This window comes from Schistocerca americana, chromosome 5 (assembly GCF_021461395.2).
Source record: "Schistocerca americana isolate TAMUIC-IGC-003095 chromosome 5, iqSchAmer2.1, whole genome shotgun sequence".
NCBI lineage: Eukaryota > Metazoa > Arthropoda > Insecta > Orthoptera > Acrididae > Schistocerca > Schistocerca americana.
The window spans coordinates 244,879,909-244,899,906 of NC_060123.1; the positions used below are offsets into that span (position 1 = coordinate 244,879,909).

General features: G+C 39.4%; 1 protein-coding gene across 3 annotated transcripts in view; it reads left to right on the forward strand.

Annotated features, from left to right (window-relative positions):
* Nucleotides 1–19,998, forward strand: part of LOC124615508 (EH domain-binding protein 1-like) — a 206,554-nt gene that overhangs the window by 74,794 nt on the left and 111,762 nt on the right. For all 3 annotated transcript variants that reach the window (XM_047143464.1, XM_047143466.1, XM_047143467.1), the window contains 2 exons: nt 11,638–11,810; nt 18,278–18,453. In XM_047143464.1, coding sequence (XP_046999420.1) covers nt 11,638–11,810; nt 18,278–18,453 — 349 coding nt within the window. The remainder of the gene's footprint in view (nt 1–11,637; nt 11,811–18,277; nt 18,454–19,998) is intronic.

Sequence of the window (19,998 nt, forward strand, 5' to 3'; positions counted from 1 at the left end):
ATAAGTGGCACAAAAGACCCACAGTTCGTACCATGGGTAGCACGCACAAGTCACCGAAGTGGCATCAAATTGAAAGACTCACACCCGGCGAACAGTCTACCCGACGAGAGGCCCTAGCCACATCACCGTGGGTAGTGGTGGAGTTAAGGGCCATTGTGGAGGGTGGGGGATATGTGAGAGAAGAAATAATGAATACCCTCGATCAGCATTGCCATCACAACTTCCAGTGTTTAGCTTCACCATGCAATGATGATGGATTGAGTACGTTTCACACTACTTTTTGCAGGAACTGACTTAATCATGACGTGGTGGCACTGTGAAGGCAACCAGGAATGAGGCTATCGATTTGTCGATCGCTATAGCATGAAGTTGATGTTTACGAATGCATTGGTGACAGGAGAATCTCGTTTGTAGCGAGAACTCTTTGAGTAAATATGTTATGTGGTTGTGCAATGTGCGAAATATTTGTGACAAGGAAGAATATGAATTTTATTGCTCATTGTTTCACTTCCAGCAATTTAAGCTGTCCTCTTAGGTCCCTGCCTGACAACACACTAGGAAATCACCACATGTTCAGAAATAAACAGTGAAGGATTTGTGACAAGGAACAGAATGAATTGTATTGCTGCTCATTTTACTCGCAGAAATGTGAGTTGTCCTCTTAGGTTTCTGCTTAAGGCACACTCGGAAATTGTCACACATTTGGAAATAAACAGACAAATATTTTGTCATCCTTAATTGTCTAATGAGACAGAAATGCAGATGCCGCAGCGCTCATGTGCGGTCTGACATTATACTACTGAAGGAGAGGGTGCTCCATATGTGGATGAACTCTTTGAATTTGAAACTTGATTACAGCTCCCTGTTCCTGACAGACCAACATAGTTACATTACTTCCATGTTACCTACTATAATTTGTAGTCCACTAGTGGCAGAGGGTTGCAGCTTGCGTTTTTGAAGTGGGAAGGTGGACAGAGTAATATGCATGACCTGTAATACCTCAACCAAGAGAACACACTAACAATTTGGAGGCATTACTTTTCAGCAGACCCTCCTATAATTGATTTTCAGCAGTGGTTGTGTGGTGAGGAGTGCAGGAGACTCTTTGAAATGGGGACTCAAAACATGACACTTTAAAACTAGTACTTGGACTACTACTGTTCTTGATTTATCCATTAACATTGTTAGTAGCTCATTTTGTATATCTAAAGCAGCAATATTTGTTAATGATTTGAGCATATTGCTGTGAGCTATAGCGCATGCAGTGTGGTGTAGTGGTTAGCATTGCTGGCTGGCGTGCTGTGAGTTGCCAAAGGCAATGATGCATGTAAACCGTATAACTATGCACCATCACCCCAAGTACAGCACCCCAAGCATGCATATCTGTAACTACAGGCTGGTTCATATAAACCTATCACAGCACTCATGTGAGATATACCTGGCACACATGCGCAGTAGATGGTAATAACGTGTGAAACAGAAATAGAACCGTCTGATCTCTTGTAAAGTGTTTGTTCTACCATGCGAAACACAAGGGGGACCATGTGACATATTGGAATGTCATTTATTGTAATTATTTATGTGAGCTCCAGGTTCCTCTTTAATAAGAAAATGTCTTTTATCATTATTTATTAAGTAATTGTTATTCTATTATGTAGGTTATTACTGTTCTGAATTAGACTCAACAGTTAGTTTTATATTATGACACTTGGTTACACAGGCACATGTATATTTATATTTACATTTTGCACGTGGAGGACCCACTTGGTTTTGGAGCTTTTTCCCTGGCAGTGACAGTAAATCTTCGGATTAGGGCAGAACGACGACAAAAACGAAAAGCAAGATGTTGTTGAGTTCAACCCTGGCTGTAAAAAAGGAACAAAGGCAGGGGATTGTATTGCTTATGAAAGAACTGAGGCCTGAAGATCTGCAAGAATTTTGGAACTTCGTGAGGATGGGCATGGCCTGTTTCAAGAAGCTGCTGTCTATGATAGAAGGTGGAATTAGCAAATGTGACACAGTCATGAGGCAGACTGTCACCTTCTCAAAAGTAATAATTAAATCATATGTTCATATGTTTTGTGATCATACCAGCTTAGATCACTGATAAAATAACAGTACATGCCCTGTTGTGTTGCAGGCTGGTTGTAACATTGTTTCTTGGCGACTGGGGAATCTTTTAAGAGTCTGGCTTTTAGCCACAGAATAGCTCAGCCCACCATTTTAAAAGTTGTTGTGGGTGTATCCACTGCAATTTGCAACACTTCAAAGCACCAATACTTAAAGGTGCACTTGTGTTATTTTTCCAAGTTTGGAAAATGGAATGCAATGTGCATTGTGCTACTCAGAGTTTTGCGGTCATCGTCTGTCGCACTGGGCGAAACTGCATGGACTTTCTCGCCATCACTACCATTTTCTCTTTTTTGACATGCTGAAATAAAGCAAGAGACGCAATCAAATCAAACATGAACTTTCGTAAGCTAAGGCATTACAATACAAATTGAAAATCACCATATAATGTTACACGCATATCACTCAAAAAGAAACGATTGCCAGCATACCGTATTATGATACAGTGGGTCATATTGACACCTTTTCTCGCTGCATGCCTGATTTAAGATGCTCAACGCCTCTTTGCTCCATTTCATTTTTATAATACGAAGTAATCAAAAGAAAAAATGCTTTCACAAATAGCTGGTATAAAGGAAAGTCTACTGCAAAAACAAAAAATGTCTTTTTTTCTGTATTTATGTAAACCTACTTACTGAAAAAAATGCAAAAAATCCCTAACATTAAAACTGAAGTTAGTACTAGCCACCGAACAATAAGCAAAATAACAAGCAGAAAGCACTGAGGTAGCCCATTCTGCACATGGCGCGAGTTATTGCTACCTGGTGTGCATGCGCAGATTGACGGCAGTTTAGAACTACTGTCTATTCTGGCACGCGGATAATGTGTCTGCTAATTTTTGAAGTTTCACCCGGTCTACAGCTAGATGGCTGTTGCACTAGACCAGTACCGATTGTGGTGGATTGTTGTGCAATACTCACTCAATTAAGAAACAACCAACGGAAGTTATATGTTTAGTATTTATCATTTCTGGAAGGTTCTTGAAATACCTCATGTCCATAACATTAATATATTCTGGAGTATTCAAGTTCCTACAGAAACATTGCAAGGAAAGCAGGATTAGAAATTAATGAGAAGAAAACAGAGTACATGGTCATGAGCAAGGCACCCAATAATGGTAGTCCACTGACAGTTGATGTTCTCACATTTAAAAGAGTAGTCACCTTCATATATTCGGGAAGCATCATCAATGAACAGAAAAAATGGAAATTGAAATTAAAGCCAGGATAGTAGCAGGGAATAAAGCTCATTTTGGCCTATGAGATGTGTTATCCAGTATAGTTGTTTCCAGAAGCTTCAAACTTAGGCTACATCAGAGTGTAATTCTGCCAGTAGCTCTACATGGGTCAGAGAGCTTCACATTCAGAAAAGCAGATGAACAAAAATTACTAGTTTTTGAAAGGAAAATGTTTGGACCCAAGAGAGACCCAGAGACACAGGAGTGGAGAATACTTCAAAACCAGGAACTGAAGGAGCTGTATCAGCAGGCTGATATTAGTCAAAGGATGAAGAGGAGGAGACTGATGTGGGCCAGACATCTAATTAGGCTGGAGGATGAACGACTACCTAAAGTGTCATTCTCTGAATCCATAGGGGGCAGAAGGAAGCGAGGAAGACCACGAACCAAATGGAACGATGACGTCAACGGGGACGCGGTGGCAATGGGACTGATAAAGAAGAATGGACTACAAAAGCCAGGAACAGAGTACTGAAAGAGGAATGTAGAGAACATGTACAGTCTCCAAGGCCCAAGTGACAGTTAAGAAGAAGAAGAAGAAGAAGAAGAAGTAGTAGTAGTAGTAGTAGTAGTAGTAGTAGTAGTATTCAATGTCTGTATAAATCACTGCATTCTCTGTCCAAGAGGTCATTTCTGTTCTGGTGATATGTTGGTGTCAGTGATAAATGTGCTATGTACTTCACTGGTGAACCTGTCTTCAGATTTGGACGTGATTGTGGTTTCAGTGCGACATTGTTTTGTGGAGATGCCGAGTGCTTCAGGACATCTACTTCACTGCGGCTCCAATTAGGCAACTTAACAGCCAATTCCTTCACAGACAGAAACCAGGATACAAACAGTAGTTCATTCCAAAGGTCCGTATATTCAGGAGGTAGATTGATTTCAAAACAATAGTAAGTCAACTATAAATCAGACATTCTTCAGTGTTTTCTGGAGAAGTTGGTCAGGGTCCGACAAAATAGCTGTAAGGTTTAAACTGAATTGCCAAATGTAACACGTTGGATGACATCATGTGTTGTTCGGCAAGTATGTACTTTTGCTTTTGCGGCGCAGCCTAGAAGTGGTTTGAGAAGAGTGAAGAGAAGGTTAGTAACTAGGGAAAATTTGAGGCCGAACCAAAGAAAACATTTGGCGATGTACAGCAGTGAGTACACTTAGTGCAAGAACACCTGAAGAACAGTACCAAATACCATGGGGATCTACTCAGTAATACATAAAGAATGTTTTGGTCTTATGTCAAATCATGAAGCTGAATATTACAGAAGCTGACAAAATCTCACGTTTCATGAAAGTAATCACAGAAGACATGTACCACACTGTTCTGGTATATGCTGTCACAGAAAATTGAGGAAATGCAACAGGAAAGATTCGGACGAAAGAGGTATGACCAACTGCTGAATGTGTACCATGTGACACTTGTGGAAGATGATTATGAGCTCATCTCTCTCATTAACTAGGTAATAAGAGAAGAGATACAGTAATGTGGCAGCCACAAATGTTGGACCAAGGGCACAGAGATGGTAGCCACAACTGCTGACCCTCATACATCAATATGTAACAGAATAGTCAAAGAAGAGGTTTATCAATCTGTAGCCCCATTCTCCACCACCAGTGAAATTCGTTGAGAAGAAAGGACACGGCCAACTCATATTTATGCCGCAACCATCAAGAGACAACCCGGCAGATACAACCAACTCCTCTGCCTAATATGATGCCCTATAGAATGACAGACATTTGGAGAAGATATAATGAACATATCGGTATGTTTTCATTGTGGACACCCCAGACACATTGTATATTACTGCAGAGAAAGAAGATAACTGTTCGATGACTATTATGCCACAAGATGTCACCCAACAAGAGTCTTATTAACACCAGTCAACTACAGATGATTATAATCGACCTGTTGGAAAAAAAAAATTGTGCCCCAGCATGCTGTAGCCATTACCAATCACCATATAGAGGTGCCAACTGCTTGCCTGGCTGCTGACTTGATATGAAAGCGATTGTGCGGGAAGTTTCAAATGATAAATATGTCCGTCTGATAGGAACGTGTATTGTGAGAATAACTATCTATGACAAAACACAGCCCCCCGAATTCATCATTTTGACAGACTATAGTCATAATGTTAATGTTGGACGGGACTTCATGTAGGCATCACAAGCACTTGCTGTGCAAGATCAGAGCTCCAGATTGATGAAGCCAACCGAACAAGCATGCATAACAAACTTGCCGTGGGTGGTTGTTTGCCATTGAAGGCATTGTTATCACATCATCAATGAGATGAGTCCCAGTTGTCAATGGTGATCTACATCTGCATCTCCATACATACTACCCAAGCCACCATATGGTGTGTGATAGAGGGTACCTTATATCAGTACTAGCCATTTCCTTTCCTGTTCCACTCGCATATTGAGCAAGGGATAAACAACTGTTTTATGCCTCAGTATGAGCCCTAAATCCTCATATATTCATGGCCCTTATGCAAAATGTGCATTGGCGGCAGTAGAATTGTCTTGCAATCAGCTTCAAATGCCAATTCTCCCAATTTGCTCAGTGGTATTCCACAAAAAGAACCTCATCTTCTCTTGAGGGACCCCACTTGAGTTCGTGAAGTGTGTGTGTACTACTTATGTGTTTATCAAACCTACCAGTAACAAATCTAGCAACTTGCCTCAAATTGCTTCAATGTCTTCCTGTAACCCAACCTGATGGGGATCTCAAACACTCTAACAGTACTCAGGAATGGTTTTCACTAGTGTTCTGTATGCAGTCTCCTTTATGGCTGAAACATACTTGGCAAAACTTCTCCCAAAAACGTAGCGTAAAGCCCCAGGTATTTAACTGACACGACATATATCAAGCACTAGCTGTTAGTGAGGGGTTGAAAACTTTGGCGACAGCTGATTTGACTTTTTGTTTCAATATTCTGTGGAGGGGTTCATGAGTGAGTGAGTGAGTGTAAAGATGATGAGTTCTATTATTATTATATTCGACAGTATTATTGTATTAATACTTTTTGCAAACTTTATTCTATTATTTTATCTATTAGTGTAAAAAATGAATTGCTTGGCATGAGTACTTGGCCATTCAACAGGATTTTCCTCTCTGCTTTGGTTTTCTGTATGTGGTAATTTTCTTGCGTGGTTAGGAGGTGGTTTTTATTGTTGATTCTAATTATTTCATGTCATCTTCTCTAGTTGTTGGTTTGTGGTCATTTTCTCTTAGGTGCTCTGCAAATGGGGAGTGGTTTGTCCCATGTTTCCAGGCTCTTTTGTGTTCTTTGTATCTGACATCAGATGTTCTTCCTGTTTGCCCTATGTATGTGCCTTCACAAGTGTTACACCGTAGCTGATATATACCTGCTTTCTGGTTTATGTCTCTGTTTTTTGTCAGTTTTGACGTCGGTTTGCAGTTGGGTTTTGAAGCATATATTGTATTCAAACATTATGAATCACCTGGAAGGGAACGATCTATTGATACGTAATCAGCATGGTTTCAGAAAACATCGTTCTTGTGCAACGCAGCTAGCTCTTTATTCGCACGAAGTAATGGCCGCTATCGACAGGGGATCTCAAGTTGATTCCATATTTTTCGATTTTGACACTGTTCCTCACAAGCAACTTCTAATCAAGCTGCGAGCCTATGGGGTATTGTCTCGGTTGTGTGATTGGATTCGTGATTTCCTGTCAGGAAGGTCGCAGTTCGTAAGTAATAGACGGAAAATCATTGAGTAAAAATGAAGTGATATCAGGTGTTCACCAGGGAAGCGTCCTGGGACCTCTGCTGTTCCTGATCTATGTAAATGACCTGGGTGACAATCTGAGCAGTTCTCTTAGATTGTTCGCAGATGATGCTGTAATTTACCGTCTAGTAAGGTCATCCGAAGACCAGTATCAGTTGCAAAGTGATTTAGAAAAGACTGCTGTATGGTGTGGCAGATGGCAGTTGACGCTAAATAACGAAAAGTGTGAGGTGATCCACATGAGTTCCAAAAGAAATCCGTTGGAATTCGATTACTCGATAAATAGTACAATTCTCAAGGCTGTCAATTCAACTAAGTACCTGGGTGTTAAAATTACGAACAACCTCAGTTGGAAATACCACATAGATAATATTGTGTGGAAGGTGAGCCAAAGGTTGCGTTTCATTGGCAGGACAGTTAGAAGATGCAACAAGTCCACTAAAGAGACAGCTTACACTACACTCGTTCATCCTCTGTTAGAATATTGCTGCACGGTGTGGGATCCTTACCAGGTTGGATTGATGGAGGACATCGAAACGGTGCAAAAAAGAGCAGCTCGTTTTGTATTATCACGTAAAAGGGGAGAGTGTGTGGCAGATATGATGCGCGAGTTGGGATGGAAGTCATTTTGGTTGCGGCGAGATCTATTTACGAAATTTCAGTCACCAATTTTCTCTTCCGAATGTGAAAATATTTTGTTGAGCCCAACCTACATAGGTAGGAATGATCATCAAAATAAAATAAGAGAAATCAGAGCTCGAACAGAAAGGTTTAGGTGTTCGTTTTTCCCGCGCGCTGTTCGGGAGTGGAATGGTAGGGAGATAGTATGATTGTGGTTTGATGAACCCTCTGCCAAGCACTTAAATGTGAATTGCAGAGTAATCATGTAGATGTAGATGTATTTTTGTATAGAATTGTCTGTTGTGTATGTTATGTTTATTCCCTATCTTTTTAAAATGTTGGTGATTTTATGGGTGAGTTTGTGTTTGTATGTCAATGTGTACCAGCATGTGTTTTCTTTCATCTTTTTCTGATTATCCTGTGTAGTTGTTATGAGACTTCGTGTTTGTGTTTGGTTCTGTTGTGTTGTTGTCTGTGGTTCGGAGCTTTCTGTTTTTATTTGATTTTTAATTACCACATACAGAAAACCAAAGCAGACGGGAAAATACTGTTGAATGACCAAGTACACATGCCAAGCAATTCATTATTTACGCTAATAGATAAAATAATAGAATAACGTTGACAGAAAGTATTAATATAATAATACTGTCCAATACAATAATAATAGAACCCAACATCTTTACACTCACTCATCCATGAACCCCTCAACTTTTCAACCACTTGCTAACAGCTAGTAAGCCCCCGCCCCTTAAACCCACTTCGTTGGGTTGGCAACAAATAGTAAACATACCAAAGGAGATGAAAAACATACTGGAGTCGCAATATTTACATTGTGAAAAACAGTGTATGATGAAATAGTTGTATCGAGTGATAAAGGAACAATAGTCCACCCCACAAAAAAGAGCGAGAAACATGGTGAACAGTGTGTGGAAGTCGAGAACACAAAGATGTGATTAGATGGCAGTGATAAAAGTGGTAGTGTGACCTCCAGACCAGAAGTGAGGAAATGCAGATCAGCAAATCGTAAGTAACTACTTTTTTTTACAAAAAAATTGCAAAGTGAACTATTTAGTAATCTAGAACTAACAAAACTGTATCGTTATAGATCCCACTGATGATGCCTTAGAACAGGAGAAGGTGAAACGTGTATGGGATAAATAAAGCAACTATCAGCAGGAAAAAGGCAGTTTTATTTACAAAACAAGTATTTATATGCTTACTGCAGAGGATGAACACACAAACAAACTTGTTCTTTTGCTAAGTTTTGATTGTGATAGTTTTTGTGTGCCTTATACTTCAATCTTTTTACAGACATACATATTTCTGCTAATTTTTGCTCTTCATGATTTATACGTTCTGTTTTCAGTTGATATTGCAAGTGAGTGTGCTTCCTCAGCATTTTCTGTATTTTGTGACTAAACCATGTGGTAGGTCTTTTCCATCTTTAGTCCACTTACTTGGCACATCCTTCTCCAGGGCACAATGTACAGTCCATTTAAACTTTGCCTGTAATTCATCTCTGCTTGTCATATGGGAAGTAAGTGAAGTCTCTTTATTTTTGGAGTAGGATGTTAACAACTACTTATCTGCTGTTTCTAGCAAAATACTCTCCTGACATTTGTAGTGGATTTATTAACTTTAGTAACCATTGTCGTTATATCATGATCACTAACCCTGTCTTTATACTGACACTGTCAGTAAGGTCAGGCTTGTTTGAAGCTATAGGGTCTAAAATATTCCTGTTGCATGTGGGCTGTCTAACTGATTGCTCAAGACAATTTTTGGAAAAGTGTTCAAAAATACTTAACAAGACTGTCTATTTGTGTCTTTTGAAATGAGTCCATAAACATTTCATCCTATACTTGGTAAGTTAGTCATTTCCAATTGATATTGCATGATCTTCCTGTTTCTACACTGCTGTGCATAGATTTTCTTTGTGCGATTATAAAACTGTGATGACCGGATCAGGTGGCCGGTTACAACACCCTAATATTGACTTGAATTCACCTAGACTTGTTACATGTGTCCAGATAACTTTTCAGTCAGGCCTCAGTACAAACAATATTTTTGTCAACTGCAATGAACAATGCTCCTCCTGTGGCATCTAATCTGTCTTTCCAATATACCATCCATGCCTCACTAAATATTTCAGAGCTTTCTACTTCAGTATATGTGAAGCTCTTGTAGATTTCAAACAGCTGCTAGGCTTACCAAAGAAACCTACATGCCAGCGATAATCATAAGCATTGGTGTCAGTAAAGGAGAACTAAGGATGATAGCCATGAGCAACCCCAACTCATTCATAAAGGTAAATGCTTTGGGACAGCAAACAAGTTCAGGAAAGGCAGCTTAGTGTTAACCAACGAAGTATTGTGCTCAATTACCACTAAAGGCAGTGCAGGAGAGGAAGCCACTATTGAATTGCCGATATGGTCTGGACTAACAGATGAACAGTGTAGGTGAGTGATAGCTGTTCTGCAACAATTTTCAGGTGCCTCCTAATCAGGAGGGTAGAAGAGAGAGACCAAGCAGCTCATGCCAAACACGGTATCAAAACTAGGGATCATTCACCAATTAGCCATGACTTGTGTATAGGGTGTCACCAGCAGCACAGCAGGTAACCCAGGAGGAAGTGGAGAAGGTGCCGCAAGTTAATAACATTGAACCTTCAGAAAGTCCTTAATGCTCTCCTGTGGCCTTTGTGAAGGACAGCACATGGTGCTTCTGTGTCGACTTCCAAAGACTGAATAAAATTACAGGGAAAGATGCTTATCCACTGTCTGGTGTTGACATCCTACACCGCTTGAAAAGAGCAAAGTATTTCTCAACTATGGACATGAAGACAGACTACTGCCAAAATGAGGTTGATGTTGACAAGGAAAAGATTTTCATAACTCTTGACAGTCTCTGACTTTAAAGTTATGCCATTTGGACTGTGTAATGCTTCAGCCACCTATGAATCTATGGTGGGCAACCTGCTTAAAATCCCCACCCCCCACCCAATCCCCCTCAGTCCCATATTGCTGTATGTCTACATTCTTATAAGAAAGAGACATTATTGCATGAAAAAGGACTGATCATTATAACTGAAAAATTGTCATTTTTCCGAAGTATCAGGTTCTGTATTTTGTTCTGTTAGTCAGCTTCCATGCTATGCTGGGAAGAAATTGCAACTACATACATCACTTTTCACATCCTTGTGATAACAATCTTCTGTTATTTACACAGCCTCCATCATATATTTGTTAGATCTTATTGATCTTATTACACTCCTTATCATGTTACATTGTTTCATAAGTCTTAATATGTGACAATCATGTTGTAAAGACTGCCCTTTGATCTGACACCATCAAGTATGATATACTTCAGCCCCATCTGTAATAAATGCATGTTATTTGTATTATGTGAATAGAGAAACATGACAGAGAACACATGCAACCTGTCATTGGTGGTATCTTAAACTATAAGCTTGCTTTGTTACTTCCAGCCTAATAATTGACTCTCAAGTTTTGTTTTACATGACGTCCACGAAACTAACAGTCAGAGTAATGGCCATAGGGACAATACCTACACTGACAACATCCAATATCCAGTAGTTGTATTTTATTGTTTGTCAAGTGCTGTATATTGTGTAAATAAATGAAGAACAATTATTTTATCATCAATGGATTAATTTCAGTGAGTAGTCGCTGTTTTCTACTCTTTCTTCTCAGCCTAAATACCCATTAGCTCTGTCCTTGTTCATCTCCATACCTTCCAACTTCCTTCTTTTATTATTTGAGAGTTCAGCTATGTATTTTAAAAATTGCTTGTTAGTTTTTTCTGGCACATCAGTGTGATCTTCTTTTTTCTGGTGTTCATGTATTAGTGCCAAACATTCACAAGAGTCTTTTTTTTTCCCAGGGTGAACGAAAATCTCCAAAACTTGCAGAAACCACTCCAGGCCAAGACCTATTGGAATGGTGCAAAGAGGTAACCCAAGATTATCCTGGAGTGAAAGTGACCAATCTAACAACATCTTGGAGGAATGGCATGGCCTTCTGTGCTGTTATACATCATTTCCGTCCAGATCTTATGTTAGTCCAGATTATTGTAATTTTTTGTTTAATTTTATATATATGGTGAATGAATGACTATCAAGCACTCTTTTGGGATACCATGTAATTTCACTTAAGTTCTTTGTCTCTTAATATTATGAAATTATATTTTTACGATTTGACTGAAATATTCCCACTCACTTTAGCTAGCTATTTAAAAATGTTATCAGGTAAAGTTCAGTGATGGGTTAAAACTACATGCTGGGCTATCTTAACACCACAGACATTGGTCTCTCCTAATAAATGAATTTTCAGCTGTCATCTAGATTGTGGTCCAGTGAGATACTCAAAGCTTGAACCTTGTGCTGCTTACTTCCTGCCATGGTAGGAAGCATGTGAGTGAGTAATACCGATGGCTTAGTTAGATGGCTGACTGTGAGGAGTATCTTTGTCTTGGCACAGTACGAAGTTTGTGTTTGTCATTCACTTGAGTTAGATTCAAGGTGCAGTTCATTATGCATTTTGTGAATTGGTGAAAGTTATTATACAGGTTCAACAAGACTGAAACAAATACATATATATTTGGTGTATTTTTTGATGAAGCTTCATTATCAGGAGATAAAGAAGAAATGGGTTTGATGAACCACGTGATTATCATTGTTTATCAAGGCAGATGTTGTTGTTGTTGTTGTGGTCTTCAGTCCTGAGACTGGTTTGATGCAGCTCTCCATGCTACTCTAACCTGTGCAAGCTTCTTTATCTCCCAGTACTTACTACAACCTACATCCTTCTGAATCTGCTTAGTGTATACATCTCTTGGTCTCCCTCTACGATTTTTACCCTCCACACTGCCCTCCAATGCTAAATTTGTGATCCCCTGATGCCTCAGAACATGTTCTACCAACTGATCCCTTCTTCTAGTCAAGTTGTGCCACAAACTCCTCTTCTCCCCAATCCTATTCAATACCTCCTCACTAGTTACGTGATCTACCCATGTGATCTACCCATCTAATCTTAAGCATTCTTCTGTAGCATCACATTTCGAAAGCTTCTATTCTCTTCTTGTCCAAACTATTTATCGTCCATGTTTCACTTCCATACATGGCTACACTCCATACAAATACTTTCAGAAATAACTTCCTGACACTTGAATCTATACTCGATGTTAACAAATTTCTCTTCTTCAGAAACACTTTCCTTGCCATTGCCAGTCTACATTTTATATCCTTTCTACTTCGACCATCATTGGTTATTTTGCTCCCCAAATAGCAAAACTCCTTTACTACTTTAAGTGTCTCATTTCCTAACCTAATTCCCTCAGCATCACCCGACTTAATTCGACAACATTCCATTATCGTTGTTTTGCTTCTGTTGATGTTCATCTTATATCCTCCTTTCAAGACACTGTCCATCCCGTTCAACTGCTCTTCCAAGTCCTTTGCTGTCTCTGACAGAATTACAATGTCATCGGCAAACCTCAAAGTTTTTATTTCTTCTCCATGGATTTTAATACCTACTCCGATTTTTCTTTTGTTTCCTTCACTGCTTGCTCAATATACATATTGAATAACATCGGGGAGAGGCTACAACCCTGTCTCACTCCCTTCCCAACCACTGCTTCCCTTCCGTGCCCCTCGACTCTTATAACTGCCATCTGGTTTCTGTACAAATTGTAAATAACCTTTCGCTCCCTGTATTTTACCCCTGCCACCTTTACAATTTGAAAGAGAGTATTCCAGTCAACATTGCCAAAAGCTTTCTCTAAGTCTACAAATGCTAGAAACTTAGGTTTGCCTTTCCTTAATCTTTCTTCTAAGATAAGTCGTAAGGTCAGTATTGCCTCACGTGTTCCAGCAATTCTACGGAATTCAAACTGATCTTCCCCGAGGTCAGCTTCTACCAGTTTTTCCATTCGTCTGTAAAGAATTCGCGTTAGTATTTTGCAGCTGTGAGTTATTAAACTGATAGCTCGGTAATTTCCACATCTGGCAACACCTTTTTTCTTTGGGATCGGAATTATTATATTCTTCTTGAAGTCTGAGGGTATTTCGCCTGCCTCATACATCTTGCTCATCAGATGGTAGAGTTTTGTCAGGACTGGCTCTCCCAAGGCCGTCAGTAGTTCTAATGGAATGTTGTCTACTCCTGGGGCCTTGTTTCGACTCAGGTCTTTCAGTGCTCTGTCAAACTCTTCACACAGTATCGTATCTTCCATTTCATCTTCATCTACATCCTCTTCCATTGCTATAATATTGTCCTCAAGTACATCGCCCTTGTATAGACCCTCTATATACTCCTTCCACCTTTCTGCTTTCCCTTCTTTGCTTAAAACTGGGTTTCCATCTGAGCTCTTGATATTCATACAAGTGGCTCTCTTTTCTCCAAAGGTCTCTTTAATTTTCCTGTAGGCAGTATCTGTCTTACCCCTAGTGAGGTAAGCCTCTACATCCTAACATTTGTCCTCTAGCCATCCCTGCTTAGCCATTCTGAACTTCCTGTCGATCTCTTTTTTTGAGACGTTTGTATTCCTTTTGCCTGCTTCATTTACTGCATTTTTATATTTTCTCCTTTCATCAATTAAATTCAATATTTCTTCTGTCACCCAAGGATTTCTACTACCCCTCGTCTTTTTACCTACTTGATCCTCTGCTGCCTTCACTACTTCATCCCTCAGAGCTACCCATTCTTCTTCTACTGTATTTCTTTCCCCCATTCCTGTCAATTGTTCCCTTATGCTCTCCCTGAAACTCTGTACAACCTCTGGTTTAGTCAGTGTATCCAGATCCCATCTCCTTAAATTCCCACCTTTTTGCAGTTTCTTCAGTTTTAATCTACAGTTCATAACCAATAGATTGTGGTCAGTGTCCACATCTGCCCCTGGAAATGTCTTACAATTTAAAACCAGGTTCCTAAATCTCTCTCTTACCATTATATAATCTATCTGATACCTTCTGGTATCTCCAGGCTTCTTCCATGTATACAACTTTCTTTCATGAATCTTGAACCAAGTGTTAGCTATGATTAAGTTATGCTCTGTGCAAAATTCTACCAGGCGGCTTCCTCTTTCATTTCTTACCCCCAATCCATATTCACCCACTGTTCCCTTCTCTCCCTTTTCCTACTCTCGAATTCCAGTCACCCATGACTATTAAATTTTCGTCACCCTTCACTACCTGAATAATTTCTTTTATCTCCTCATACGTTTCATCAATTTCTTCATCTGCAGAGCTGGTTGGCATATAAACTTGTACTACTGTAGTAGACGTGGGCGTCGTGTCTATCTTGGCCACAATAATGTGTTCACTATGCTGTTTGTAGTAGCTTACCCGCATTCCAATTTTTTTGTTCATTATTAAACCTACTCCTTCATTACCTCTATTTGATTTTGTATTTATAACCCTGTAGTCACCTGACCAGAAGTCTTGTTCCTCCTGCCACCGAACTTCACTAATTCCCACTATATCTAACTTTAACCTATCCATTTCCCTTTTTAAATTTTCTAACCTGCCTGCCCGATTAAGGGATCTGACATTCCACGCTCCGATCCGTAGAACGCCAGTTTTCTTTCTCCTGATAACGACGTCCTCCTGAGTAGTCCCCGCCCAGAGATCTGAATGGGGGATTATTTTACTTCTGGAATATTTTACCCAAGAGGACGCCATCATCATTTAACCATACAGTAAAGCTGTGGACTCTGACCACAATCTATTGCTTATGAACTGTAGATTAAAACTGAAGAAACTGCAAAAAAGTGAGATCCAGAGGTTGTAAAGAGTTTCAGGGAGAGCGTTAGGGTACAATTGACAGGAATGGGGGAAAGAAATACAGTAGAACAAGAATGGTTAGCTTTGAGGGATGAAATAGTGAAGGCAGCAGAGGATCAAGTAGGTAAAAAGATGAGGGGTTGTAGAAATCCTTGGGTAACAGAAGATATATTGAATTTAATTGATGAAAGAAGAAAATATAAAAATGCCGTAAATGAAGCAGGCAAAAAGGAATACAAACGTCTCAAAAATGAGATCGACAGGAAATGTAAAATGGTTAAACAGGGATGGCTAGAGGACAAATGTAAGGATGTAGAGAGATATCTCACTAGGGGTAAGATAGTTATCGCCTACAGAACAATTAAAGAGACCTTTGGAGAAAAGAGAACCACTTGTATGAATATCAAAAGCTCAGATGGAAACCCAGTTCTAAGCAAAGAAGGGAAAGCAGGAAGGTGGAAGGAGTATATTGAGGGTCTATACAAGGGCAATGTATTTGAGGACAATGTTACGCGAAGGGAAGTGCATGTAGGTGAAGATGAAATGGGAGGTGCGATACTGCGTAAAGAGTTTGACAGAGCACCAAAAGACCTAAGTCAAAACAAGGCCCCAGGAGTAGACAACATTCCATTAGAACTGCTGACAGCCTTGGAAGAGCCAGCCCTGGCAAAACTCTACCATCTGGTGAGCAAGATGTATGAGACAGACGAAATACCCTCAGACTTCAAGAATAATATAATAATTCCAATCCCAAAGAAAGCAGGTGTTGACAGATGTGAAAATTACCGAACTATCAGTTTAGTAAGTCAAAGCTGCAAAATACTAATGTGAATTCTTTACAGACAAATGAAAAAACTGGTAGAAGCCAACCTCGGGGAAGATAAGTTTGCATTCTGTAGAAATGTTGGAACGTGTGAGGCAATACTGACCCTACGACTTATCTTAGAAAATAGATTAAGGAAAGGCAAACCTACGTTTCTAGCATTTGTAGACTTAGAGAAAGCTTTTGACAATGTTGACTGGAATACTCTTTCAAATTCTGAAGGTGGCAGGGGTAAAATACAGGGAGAGAAAGGCTATTTCCAATTTTTACAGAAACCAGATGGCAGTTATAAGACTCGAGGGGCATGAAAGGGAAGCAGCAGTTGGGAAGGGAGTGAGACAGGGTTGTAGCCTCTCCCCGATGTTATTCAATCTGTATATTGAGCAAACAGTAAAGGAAACAAAAGAAAAATTCGGAGCAGGAATTAAAACCCATGGAGAAGTAATAAAAACTTCTAGGTTTGCCAGTGACATTGTAATTCTGTCGGAGACAAAAAGAACCTGGAAGAGCAGTTGAACAAAATGGACGATGTCTTGATAGGAGGATATAGGATGAACATAAACGAAAGCAAAATGAGGTTAATGGAATGTAGTCGAATTAAGTCGGGTGATGCTGAGTGAATTAGATTAGGAAATGAGACACTTAAGGTAGTAAATGAGTTTTGCTATTTGGGGAGCAAAATAACTGATGATGGTCGAAGTAGAGAGGATATAAAATGTAGACTGGCAATGGCAAGGAAAGTGTTTCTGAAGAAGAGAAATTTGTTAACATCGAGTATTGATTTAAGTGTCAGGAAGTCATTTCTGAAAGTATTTGTATGGAGTGTAGCCATGTATGGAAGTGAAACATGGACAATAAATAGTTTGGGCAAGAAGAGAATAGAAACTTTTGAAATGTGGTGCTACAGAAGAATGCTGAAAATGACATGGATAGATCACATAACTAATGAGGAGGTATTGAATAGAATTGGGAAGAAGAGAAAATTGTGGCACAACTTGACTAGAAGAAGGTATCGGTTGGTAGGACATGTTCTGAGGCATCGAGGGATCACCATTTTAGTATTGGAGGGAAGTACGGAGGGTAAAAATCGTAGAGGGAGACCAAGAGATGAATACACTAAGCAGATTCAGAAGGATGTAGGTTGCATTAGGTACTGGGAGATGAAGCTTGCACAAGATAGAGCAGCATGGAGAGCTGCATCAAACCAGTCTCAGGGCTGAAGACCTCAACAACAATGACAATGAGTAACACTTATTTTGGTCTCCCAAAAGTTGGAAATGTAGTAGGTTTTGCTGGTGATACTGCTTTTTTCAAAATCTTGATCATGAAATGAAAATAGTGAGAGGGGACATCCTTGAAACCTTTGTAGGAAAACTAGCAGTCAACCAACAGTACTTTGAACTGTTAATGAAATTTGTTGTTAAGGATGGATTAGAATATGAAGTAGTATTCATAAACATATTGAGTGAGTTAATAATGGGCACCACTGCTATCAACTTAAGTTTACTTTTGCACAAAGCTAGCAAAGTATGCAACTATAAAATTTTTGACCATCTCCTCTTGAATTGAAGGCGCTAATAGATATTAAAAATAGTTCTAAACACAAATTGAAATCGTTTTTGCTTGATAACTACTATTATTCTAAAGAGAAATTTCAAACTATACTTGATTATTAGATTGAAATTTAGATTAACAAAAGTATAACAGTTGTGTGAATATTTTTGCATTCAGAAACCACCTTTCCAATTACATGTCATAGTTAAATGAATATGACTCACGAAGTATTCAGGTTACTAAAGTAAACAAAATCTCCCATGTATAGTACACAGAGATAGCTATGTAGGTTGTGTCTCTGTTGGAGCAGAAGTATAAATATATGTGAATAATAATTTTGTTGATAATTTTTTTCTTTTTTGCAGAGAATTTGATTCACTCTCCACTCATGATGTGAAAGGAAATTGTAAGAAAGCATTTGAGGCTGGTGAAGCCCTGGGAATACCAAAGGTGATTGAACCAGGAGACATGGATTTGTTAACAGTGCCAGACAAGTTGGCAGTAATGACATATTTATATCAGTTGAGGGCCCATTTCACAGGTACATTAGTGCTATAATGAGTTGTGATTGTTGTCTGTTGAGTTCTTTACATTGTGTTTACTGTTTATTAAATTTGTATTGGAAATTTTGTTAGTAATATTGAGAAATGTGTTTGATATACCCAACTACCTACTTTAATATCATTAAATGGGTAGATTGATACTCACCATTTAGAGGAGATGTTGAGATGCTGATGGGCACAACAAAAAGGCAGCTGTACATTTGAGCTTTCAGCCAAAAGGCCTCCTTCTTAAGTATAAACACACACACAAACCTGTCTCTGGCTGCTGAGGCCAAACCATGTACAGCAACTGTGCCTAACAGAAAAGTAGTCTGTGGGTGGTGGGGATGAGGAGGAGGCTGGAGCAGAGAGTTTTTCGTTTTTCCCGACAGTCGTTTATATATTTTTACACATTTTTTATCCTTGCCCATGATTCATTGCTCCTTCCTTTTGCACCAATAAAGAAAAGTTTCCTATGCCTAGTTAGAACACAGTCCCGTATACTGTTCCTCCATTGTTGTATAGTTAATCGAGTCTCCACAAATGCCCTGACCAGCAAATTACCCACCTCCAACTGCAAACCCTCCTTCCAAGATGACTTTTATCTGTTCAGATTCTGCCATTCCATATTCCTCAAGAATCCCAACCTGTAAATCTGTGTAAATCAGGCCCAAACCTCTTGTAACACCTCCTCACCAACCATAAAATTCTCCTACTCTAAAATTCCAAATTCCTGCATCCCATCTCTCGCAGTGATACTCTCCTTCCATGAACTAGGGCAGCATTCACGCCACCACCCCAAAAAGCTCTCCAGCCTCTTCACCTCCTACTCCTACCTTGGACTACCTGCTTATACATCCTCATACATAATCCAGAACCTCAACAAACCTGACACAGTTGTCAATGTTTCATCCAAAAGCCTTATTCTCACAAAAATATCAGGCCTTTCCAAAGGCCTTACATTTTGCCCCCACTCCTGAATTCAATAATGCTGGACTTGTTGAATACCTTCTCTTCTCCTTCCAGTTCCTACAGTGGAAACACTTTATCACCTCCAAACCCACCAATCAGACTGAACCCAAAGCCAATGTTGGACCCTGCCTGACCTCCACCAAACAGTGATCCACCCCCACTGCCCCCAGATCATCCCCCCCCCCCCCCCTATTAACATTTGAGAATTCCTTGACCTCAAACCCTGCTTGGTCATGTGTGTTTGTATATTACGTGTGGGTGAAATGTATGTGTTTTCCACTTTAGAAGAAGTCCTTTTGGCTGAAAACTCAGATGTATAGCAACCTTTTTGTTGTGCCTTTCTGCAGCTCACTGTCTCCTCTATATGGTGAGCAATAATCTATACTTTTGATAATGTTTTTGTTATTCCATCCTGGATTTTATATTGTTTGATTTTCTACTAATTAACTTTTTTTTATAACAAGAGCATGAAAGTGGAGAATAATACAAAATTTCTAAATATATTTCCTGCAGTGTGAAATTTTTTAAATTACTAGTCATTAAGTTTGATTGGTGTGCTCAGAGATGGTACA